General features: G+C 45.3%; 1 protein-coding gene across 1 annotated transcript in view; it reads left to right on the top strand.

Moving 5' to 3' along the window:
* The first annotated feature begins 621 nt into the window (after window positions 1-621).
* The window catches only part of MAMDC2 (MAM domain containing 2), a 217,059-nt gene continuing 206,449 nt past the window's right edge, over window positions 622-11,231 (top strand). Inside the window, exon 1 of the mRNA XM_073634589.1 lies at window positions 622-833. Within this exon, the coding sequence (XP_073490690.1) occupies window positions 794-833 (40 nt within the window). The 5' untranslated portion in view covers window positions 622-793. The remainder of the gene's footprint in view (window positions 834-11,231) is intronic.

Raw genomic sequence — 11,231 nt, 5'->3', positions numbered from 1 at the left:
GCTTCTCCCAGGGGGTTATCTGATGTGGGGAGGAGCCGCGAGAGCCGCCGAGGGACCCCAGAAGAGGATGTTCGGGGCCACTCTGTGCAAAATGAGCTGCACAGTGGAGGTAAGTATGATATGTTTGTTTTTTTGTTTTTTTTAAATAAACAAAAGCTTTACAATAACTTTAAGACATATCCCTAGCTGCATTGTGTCAGTGACAGTGGACATTTGAGGAGAGAAGAGAGATCATTTTCACCAGCATTGTATTGTCTCCCTTTATATTGTAAAACTGCTGATGCTATTTAAATCCTGTACAATAATAATAATCATTGTGAGAAATGACTAAATTGTAGACACAACACCCCATAGCTGTAGTTTTGTGAGGACCTGTTGTAATAAATTCCTGTGTGTATGTGGTGTCTACACAGACTATAGATGACACATCTGTGTGCACAAAGCAGACACACAATGAAAATGTATGTTGTGTGAGCCTGGTATAAGAGGCGAGGTTGGAATATGTGATATCACTGACAGGGACTGCAGCGGTTTATATGATATGACTGCTCCCTGTATGTCTGGGAAGTGTCAGGAGGAGCAGAGTCAGGGTTTCCCCCCTCCCCTGAGTGATCTTTGTCTGTTTCTTCAGCCTTCTCCTCACTCCCCACCTTCCTTCCTCCACAAGGGGGGACAGCTGCACTTCATCCACAGCCTATCCACCAGCACAGCCAACAGGCTCCCAGTGCAGCCCTGACTGGAGGTGCCCCTTACTGGAGGTGCCCTGACTGGTACCCAGACATCTCTGCTGACAATGCTGCCTTACTTCCCTGCTCTCCTGCTCTCTATGGCAGGTAAGTACCACACTCAGTAGGCATGGAGGGAAACTTTTTTTTTTGTTTGCAGCTTTCTTCAATGAAATGGTGAATCAGGTGAAAAGCAGCCGGTAGGACTGAAAGTTGAGGATTCAGTGTTCCAGCCCAGAGGTAATGCAATGAGTATGGAAAGTGCTGGGATTTGTGGATGCCAGCATTGCAGAGTGGGATGGGTGCTGAGTGTGTGTTGGAGAGGACAGAGTAGTCTGCTCAGCACCATGCACACCGTCCTGTGGAGGATGCATCCACATTTATCTCTATGGCTGCTCAATCAGCCTCTTTACAGGAAATCTTCACACTTTTGCAGAATGAAAACTTTTGCTCCGAGTCTGCTGAGGTTTTTTTTTTTTTTTTTTATTTTTTTTTTTAACATGACATTGTTTTGAATGAAGTATGAACTGCTCCACTGGTCTCCGGTTATATGTACAACAAGATTGCAGTGCACTGTCTTTGGATTGCATCTGTTTTATTCCTGTAAATGGCGCATTGCACGCATTTTGTGCCGTGACCCCATTTTCTCAAATGGATTACGCTCAATGTCATAGGCATGAGCAGGGGGTGTGCCAGGTGTGCATAATCACTGTGTGTGGTGCAGATTCCCACTATTCCCCCCCCCCCCCAGTGTTTCTGGCTTTTCTGCTCTCCTTTCCCCCTGGCTGCTGCAGGGGGAAGTTTCACAATGGAGAGTGGGGCAAAGGGCTAGTAAATATGTCATTTACCAGCCACTTCCTTTTCAAAATGAACACACTCACTTACTGTGTTCATTCATAACTGAAGCATATTAAATTGTGTTTACTATGCCTCAGTTTGTGAATGAACAGGAAGACACTCAGCACAGAGTACTTCCCATTCATTTACTGATCAGTGCAGCTGAGGCTGCAGAGAAAGGCACATGTGTTTGAGCTTTGGGATGCACCCCTTAATGCAATAGGTACTGCCTGCCGAACATAACAGGGGGATTATATTTGCCAGATGTTGTCCCTTGCACTGATTCCTGTTCTGTTAGTGAATATCTGCCTCCATCCTGCCTCCAGTGGGGGTTAATACAACTAAGTAATATAACCTGTAGTAATATAACAGTAATATAACCTGCCTCCAGTGTGGGTTAATACAACTAAGGGGCTGTCACAGGGAGGGGCATAACTAGAAATCACAGGGCCCCATAGCAAAATGTTTTATGCCCCCCTCCCCGCAAACAGCCCCCCCCACAAAAAAAATGAACTAATGCCATTGAACAACAGATTACCACACTCATGTAGCACAGTATCCAGGCAACAGCTTATATTACTTTCGAACAACAAAGTATGCAGTATACTGTATGCAGCCCCTGAAGGACACACATGCATACCCCCATCAGTACAGACACCCCCTACCTCAGTGCAGACACCCCAGCAGTACAGACACCCCCCTAGTGCAGACCCCCCAGCATTACAGACCCTCCTCAGTGCAGACACCCCCTCAGTGTAGGACCCCCCCAGCAGTACAGGCACCCCCCAGTGCAGACCACCCCCCTCAGTACAGACCCCCCCAGGAGTGCAGACACCCCCCTTAGTACAGACACCCCCTAGTGCAGACCCCCCAGCATTACAGACCCCCCTCAGTGCAGACCCCCCAGCAATACAGACACCCCCCTCAGTGCAGACCCCTGTCAGTACAGACACCCCCCAGCAGTACAGACACCCCCCTATTACAGACCTCCCCTCAGTGCAGACCCCCCTCAGTGCAGACCCCCCTTAGTACAGACCGCCCTTAATACAGACCCACCTCAGTGTGCAGACCCCCCTCAGTGCAGACCCCCTTCGGTAGTGCAGACCCCCCCAGCAGTACAGACACCCCCCCTCAGTGCAGACCACCGTCAGTACAGACACCCCCCAGCAGTACAGACACCCCCCTATTACAGACCCCCCCTCAGTGCAGGCCCCCCCCTCAATGCAGACCCCCTTAGTACAGACCCCCCTCAGTAGTGCAGACCCCCCCTCAGTAGTACAGACCCCCTTCAGTGCAGACCCTCCCTCAGTAGTGCAGACCCCCCTCAATGCAGACCCCCCACAGTAGTGCAGACCCCCCCTCAGTGCAGACCCCCCTCAGTAGTGCAGACCCCCCCAGTAGTGCAGACCCCCCTCAGTGCAGACCCCCCTCAGTAGTACAGACCCCCCCAGCAGTATAGACGCCCCCCCTCCTTCTTACATACCTCAGAACAGCGCTGACAGTCTCCAGATGCACATAGCGGTGTGTGTCCCTCAAGGCTCGAGCGCAGGCTCCTCCTCCTCTGTGGATGTAAACAGAGAGGAGGGGAGGTGGCTTCGGTCCGCGCCGCTTTGTCCTTCAGGCACAGCGAGCGGTGATAGTGGTGTGGCTGCCGCTACCTAATGGTGTCACTCGGTGCGGCCCGCATCTGCCTAGCAACGCTACTCACCGGGCCCCAACTCGGCTGCGGGCCCCATAGCGCCCGCCTGGGTCGCTATGGTGGTAGTTCCTCCACAGACTGTCATTAAGAGAGCCCCACTATGCCCACCCTTTCTGCCTAGCTGCTCCATTCATATAAGCCGCACTACGGCATCTTTGAATGGAACATGATTTATTAATAGAGGGGGCGGAGCTATCAATCATTCAGTTGTCCTCCATTCATAGATCATTTTCCATTCACAGACGCTGTAGTAAAAGCTTATATGAATGGAGCAGCTAGGCAGAAAGGACAGGCATAGTCGGTCACTCTTGATGAGAGCCTGTAAAAGCCCTTTTAGTTGTAGTAGCCCCCCCCCCCACACCAGATGATTAGATGATTACTGCTGCTAGGGTCTGGGGGGGGCAGGGACAACTTAAAGAGCAGGAATCAGCACAAAGAACACATCCTACTTACTGTAAATGATGTCCTTTGTGACTTTTCTTTTTTTTTTCTGCACTTAGGCTTTAAAAAAAAGACTTTTATTTACATACAATATATATTGTACACTTTTATGATATTGTTTATAAATAAATATCTTGTTTTAACAATATAATATATTTGGTTGATGACATGACACCTTTAAACTTGCGTTTGGGGGAGGGGGTGAGCCATGTTTTTAGTGTCCCCCCAACCCCCCCTCTTTAAAGCAGAACTTCATCTGACAAGGGAAGCAGGTACCTAGTTTTGACAGATACTGCCTGCTCCCACCTCCGCCTGGGCAATCTGAGTGGATTCCCGCCCCCTTCCCCCCCACAACCTCCTGGGATACGTCACAGGTCCCAGGAGGTTACAGCTAACCTCCCAACATTTTGAGATGGGAATGAGGGACACCTACTAACAAACGTATGTAGGCATAGGACATGCCCCCTGCCACACCCCCTTAAAGGAGAATTAACCAAAAGAAAAGGTTAATTAAATCCACAAGGGCTTTTTTTTTACCACTATTATTCCTTTATATTGGCTTTTGAAATTTACAAATGCAGCCATTTAGAAATTGGATGGAAGGTTTAGCACTGGAAAACACTTTTTGAAAGATGCACAGTGGGGACCCGGCTGTTAAGCCGCAGGAAGTCAAAGCCAGCTTCAAGCAGTCAAGATGGCGGTGCTGGAGACCAAAAGACCAGCAAAGAACCAGCCCGGGTGAAAACAGCCCTGGATCCCTGTGCTGGTAAGTGTACAGTATTTGTAGCTGCTGACTTTAAGCTGCAAAGGCAATGGATGGGGTGTTGATATGCCGTGGTCTAAATGTTTTCATTCACATCCGCGGCACAAATTTTCCCTCCTGTTCCATTGATCTGCAATACAAATGGTGATGTACCGCAAATGCACACAATTGTCGAGCGTTGGTGCAGCTTTTACAGGATTAAAACAGGCGGCCAGGAGGCATCATATTGCCTCCTCAGCACCTGTTAAACGCCTCTAAAAAGCGTTCCAAAAGCGGATTACTTTTCATTAGTTGATTTGGATGTCTAAACCTAATCTTAAAGTACCAAGTGGTGCAGTTGATACAGTATTACTGGGATGCGGTGTCCAAAAATGAATATATAAAGACACTATCTTTGGAGCTTTGCTGATCATGGACAGTGACACCTCCCGATGAAAGAATATGGCTGGATTGTCCTGCCAAAGGCTGTAATACAGGACTGCATTTATTTTTCATTTTCACGATCAAGGGTACGCATGGCACTCAGTATCCTTTCATGTTGTCACAGCAAACTTCCACAAGTTTTCTTTTCTCTCTTCTTGCTGGATGAAAGCCTGCTGAATTCTACACTTCTCATTACTGGGAATTCAGGCAGACAAGGCTGTATTTATTTCATTTAAAGTGTATTTATGGTCAAAATGTAAAATCCCTGTAAAGATCCCCACATATCCTTGAATTCTATGACATGTATTCGCTGTGCACTGTGAGTAGGCATTGCTGTGTCGCACATTTCACAGAGCCTGCCTGAACTACAGAGGGGCTGGGAGGAGGAGTTTCAGGAGGCGGAGTCAGTACAGGAATCTCTGCTTGCAGGCAGAAAAGTACCGTGGGATATGTAGTCCTTAGACATTGAAAGTAAACAGCAAAGGAGAAGCTGCAAAGCATGCAGGGAATCCAAGAAGTTGTGGAAAGAGATGACCAGCAGATAGGCAGAACTCACAACATGAAAAGAGATTTTCCAAATAAGGGCCCTTTCTAGAGTTGCTACCTCATCCCTTTAAACCCGAACACATATGAATTACACAGGTTCTAGGGCTAATTTAATGCAGATAAGGCACCAAGTGAGTTTAATTACCGCCTTAATCAGCCTCAGAACCTGTGTAATTAATATGTGTTCGGGTTTAAAGGGATAAGGTGGCAACCCTAGCCCTTTCACACGGGCAGACCAATCAGGTTTTTCAGGCGAATCCAATCGGACCCTCCAGTCTCCTCTATTTCAGCCTGTCGTTGAGTTATACAGACTAAGCAGCTGCTACTGACCTAGGATCCTGGCTGCAGGTATCTGCAGGCATACTTGCCACAGCATGGCTGTTTAAGATGTGTGAATGAGGCCTTGAAGCAGACATTTTATGTATTTTTTAAGAGTGTAACCTAAAAACTAAGACTGCAATATACTCTATATAGCTGCATTTGTTTTCTTTTTTCAGGCTTCTTTTTTCCTTTATTTTTACCTGATGATCTGGCCAGTAACACACTTACTGTCTTAAGTTATCCATACACTATACAATCTGATTGTACAATCTCCTTAACCCCTTCCCACGGCTGCCCCCCTGGCTCTTTATGAGAATCTAAATGCCAGGAGGCAGAGGTAGGCATTCCGATCATGTGACCACTGTGACTGACTGTCACAGTGGTCACAGGACTAGAAGATCTGATTCCAAGAATGCATCGGGAGCTTCCCATAACATTTTAGTTAGTGTGTTGGAAGTGTGCAGTGAGCGCACTCCCAGCACAATAATCCATTTCCTATGGATGCATATATGCGGCGGCTTGATACTAAAGCCCACCTGCCAAGAGGCCGCTTATATGCATACAACCGGTGGGAATTAGTTAAAGCAGCATTAAACCCAAAAACAAAACATAATCTATTGTAGTTTACTAATTATTTAGCGGTGGTGGCTTCATTTGTTTTCTTTCTTTTTCTAATGCGTTTTCTCATGCACCTGCTGCTTCCCTGCACTGCACGACTATGGAAATTACATTATTCTCTATGGTTCTTGTTCCCATCAATGCAGTGCAGCTGCAGCGCTTTTTTGAAAAGGTGCAGGTACCACTTTGGTGCAGGGTTAGGCTTTGGCTTACGGTGTCTGCATTTTGGATGAAGTAGAAAAGCAGACATCTTTGGACAGCAGCATTGTCAGTCTGAGTAGAGGGTAGCGTTAGACTAGCAGATTTAGATGAACGTGACTAACAAATTGAAGCTGAACTCCTTTTAGGATAAAGGTTTTCCATAAATTTATTAAATCTGCCCAGTGTAAGCACCTATCAGTGGTAAATGATTCGTCTCAACCCTCTAACTGCTACTTTGTCTTAACAGCCTGGTCTGTTAAAAGGAGTCAAAAAACCAACAGAGTTACTGGCTGGATCACTAGGTAAAAATAAAGGAAAAAACGCCTAAAAAGAAAAAAAACTAAAGCAGCCATCACATCTAAGAACTGGTGAGCTGCAATTTAATATATATATTTTTTTGGTTTTAATACCACGTTACCTGTCAGGTAGAAGTGACTGGACAGCTGTACAGCTGCCTAACCATTCCATGTGACCCTGGTACATTTAACCCCTTCCCCCTGCAATAGGTAGGTCTGATCCCCCTAATGGCCCGTACGCACGATACGACTTTTCGTTTTTTTCGCTTAATAATCGTAAGTAGAAATTGAATAGGTTACTAAAGTCATGAAAATTCTCGTATGGCAGAAAAAAAAAATCAGAAGTGATGTCACGTGTTGTAACGTATTTGTATTGTATTTTCGGACGACAACTGTACTGACTAAATGAAAATCGTACGATATGGTATCGTACGAGGAAAATTTTCGTGCTTGTCCGATCAAATAATATCAGATGAATTGCCGTGATCGGCTCTCAAAAAAGATCTGTACTAACAATCCGCTTATCGTACGATAGCGTCGAAAGTGGTATTTTACATCCGATTTTCAGATTGTGTGTACGGGCCATTAGGGTCCTTTCACGTAGGTGTTCCAGTTTTTTAGGCAGACCTGATCAGGATGTCCATGCATTCCTATGGACCCACGGGTGTAAATGGATCTGTGTTCATTTACACCAGCCTACCTCTAGGTCCAATCAGGCTCACTAAAAAAATGGAGGAGGACTGCGTTTGGACAGACCAGATCGGAGGCAGCCAGGTATAAACAGGCAATGGAGTCTGTTTACTCCCGGCCACCTAATAGAACAGAGCTGGCTGTGTCTGTGTCCCCCGCTGATTGGAATACACACCGCTCATGTGAAAGAACTCTTACTAAGTAAGAACCCAGGAGTGAGGTGTATTACACTACTTCAGGGTTCGCCTGTCACTTTCGCAGCTACTGTAGTCAGGGAAGAAGATAACAGAGCGTAGATTGCAACAAAGGGCAGGTGAGACATCAGGATCTAAAAAGAACTTTGATGTCTCATAAAAGAGTATATTTTACAACAAAATAGTATCACATACTCACTCAAATGATTGGCTACACTCACTTGTCTGCTGTATCAAAGGAGCAGCAATGTAGCCATCCTTGACCAGCAGTATTGTCACTTTGTTGGAGAGGGTTGTATTAGATGCACTAGCAAATGTAGATGCTCTGAAAATCATTCTGCAGTGGATCGCTTTTCAGAGCGCAGCTAAACAGCTGCTGTCAGGCCCCCAGGAGGTGATCCTGCTCTTAAATGCCTGTGTTATTTTTTTTCTGAATGGCAGTTTATAATACGACAGATGCTCTGCAAACGTAAGCCAAGCATTTGGAACACAATTGCGGTGCAGCCCTATTGACTTATATCACCAAGTTTGACAGGCAGTACCATTCTTCTATCTCTTCATGTAATCCCAGACAGACTCGATGATGTTGAGATCATGTCTCTGTGAGGGCCAAACCATCACTTCCAGGACTCCTTGTTCTTCTTTACACTGAAGATAGTTCTTAATGACATTGGCTGCATGTTTAGGGTGGCTGTCCTGCTGTAGAATAAATATGGGGCCAATTACACACCTCCCTGATGGTAAGGCATGATGGATAATTATCTGCCTGTACGTCTCATCATTGAGGTTACCATTGATCCTGACCACATTTTCAACTCCATTTGCAGAAATGCAGCTGCAAACTTGCAAGGAACCTCCACCATGCTTCAACGTTGCCTGCAGACACTAATTATTGTACTGCTGTCCAGCCCTTCAGCGAACAAACTGCCTCCTGCTACACCCAAATATTAAAAATTTGGACTCATCAGTCCAGAGCATCTGTTGCCACTTTTCTGCACCCCAGTTCCTATGTTTTCATGCATAGGACATGGAAACAAGGCTAAGCGACTTAGTTATGCCCGAAAACATAGAAACTGGGGTGCAGAAAAATGGCAGCAGGTGCTCTGGACTCCATCCTGAAACACCTCCTTGTGTGTTTGCAGAAGCCAGTAAGAGAGGAGAGGAGGAAAACTGGCATTGCAGCGGGGAGGGGGGCGGTCAGCAGGGGCAATTTGTGTCACACAGGGCGATTAGGGTGTGCCCAGGTACACCCCGTGCTCACACCTATGATAACTATATACAGTACATATCTAATGATACTTACAGAGGAAATTTACTTGTATAAAGGAGTTCAGATTTAATATAGTTTAGCCCTTCTTGTTATTTATACATTTTGGCTACAACACAGGCAGATTATTCTTCTACTTGACTAAGTGACTGAAGGTGATCATTGTTGTTGTTGCGTGGGAAGGCATGACAAGTTGTTGTCAAATTAACAAGTTGAGTGGAGAGAAAGGTGCATTGATAAACCTGCCTAGCTGTGCGGTGTTAAAGATCATAGGAAATTCCAAAATTTGCCATACACATTATTGGTAGGTAAAACAAGATATACTCTATGTAGAACATATTTAGGTTGTTCATGTAGCTGTACAGAAGGACTTTTATGCCCTGTACACATGACCAGTTTTGCCATCGGGATAAACTCCGAAGGTTTCTTCGTCGGAACTCCGACGGAATTCCATTCAAGCCTACACACGATCAAACCAAAGTCCGACCAAAGTCTGACCGTCCAGAATGCGGTGACATACAGCACGTACGACGGGACTAGAAAAAGGAAGTTCAATAGCCAGTAGCCAATAGCTTCTGTCTCGCACTTGCTTCAGAGCATGCGTCGTTTTTGGTCCGTCAGAACAGCATATAGACGAGCGGTTTTCCCGATAGGAATTGGTTCTGTCGGAAATATTTAGAACATGTTCTATTTCTAGGTCCGTCAGAATTTTCAAAAAAAAAAAAAGGTCTGATGAGGCCCACACACGATCGGAATATACGATGAAAAGCTTCCGTCTGACTTTTTCTGTCGGACATTCCGCTCATGTGTACATGGCATTACTGGCAGCCAATAAAGCCCAATCAAGGTGATTTTGGGCTCATTCCCACTATCAGCAATGACCTGCATTTTTGTGCACTGGATAAACACGGGTCACTTCTAAGGCACATAGAAAACAACTGTTTTCAAATAGAGTTGAGAAAAAGAGTAAGCAAGCAGTGTGATGCACTGAAATGTGCATCCAATTGCTCCCTGCAGGAGTCAACATTGGTCTGCAGTTCCTAGTGCGGTAGTCCACTGGTGTGTAAACCTAACCTTTTGGTCTGCTAGTGGACCAGCCCCGGACAGAGACAGATTGTGTCCAGATCCAGTCATCTGTCCCCAGCTGCAGGTAACCACTGGATACATGCAAACACAGATGAACAGCCACAGCTCCTGCCAGCCTGCCATTGCTTGGTACAGGCTGAGCATCCATAGCTGTGATTCCAGCTGCAGGAATCTGCTACATTTTATTTTCTGCAGGAATCTGCTACATTTTATTTTCTGTAGGAAACTGCTACATTTTATTTTCTGCGGGAATCTACTACATTTTATTTTCTGCAGAAATCTGCTGCATTTTATTTTCTGCAGGAATCTACTACATTTTATTTTCTGCAGAAATCTGCTGCATTTTATTTTCTGCAGGAATCTACTACATTTTATTTTCTGCAGGAATCTACTACATTTTATTTTCTGCAGAAATCTGCTGCATTTTATTTTCTGCAGGAATCTACTACATTTTATTTTCTGCAGAAATCTGCTGCATTTTATTTTCTGCAGGAATCTACTACATTTTATTTTCTGCAGGAATCTACTACATTTTATTTTCTGCAGAAATCTGCTGCATTTTATTTTCTGCAGGAATCTACTACATTTTATTTTCTGCAGAAATCTGCTGCAGGACCTAAATGTACCAGTACAAATGAAGCCAAAATCTTTACTGATTTTCATAAGTCTAATGCCCTGTACACACGATCGGACATTCCAACAACAAAATGCATGGATTTATTCCAACGGATATTGGCTCAAACTTGTCTTGCATACACACGGTCGCACAAATGTTGTCGGAAATTCTGAACGTCAAGAACGCGGTGACGTACAACACGTACGACGAGCCGAGAAAAATGAAGTTCAATAGCCAGTGCGGCTCTTCTGCTTGATTCCAAGCATGCGTGGAATTTTGTGCGTCAGAATTGTGTACACATGATCGGAATTTCCGACAGATTTTGTTGTCGGAAAATTTGAGAACCAGCTCTCAAATTTTTGTTGTCGGAAATTCCGACAAAAAATGTCCGATGGAGCCTACACACGGTCAGAATTTCCAACACCGAGCTCCCATCGAACATTTGTTGTCAGAAAATCCTATCGTGTGTACATAGCATTACACTGACAGATAGCTGACAGGAGAGAGC

Source organism: Aquarana catesbeiana, linkage group LG01 (assembly GCF_042186555.1).
Source record: "Aquarana catesbeiana isolate 2022-GZ linkage group LG01, ASM4218655v1, whole genome shotgun sequence".
Classification (NCBI taxonomy): Eukaryota; Metazoa; Chordata; class Amphibia; order Anura; family Ranidae; genus Aquarana; species Aquarana catesbeiana.
This window is presented reverse-complemented; position numbering and strand designations above follow the sequence as displayed.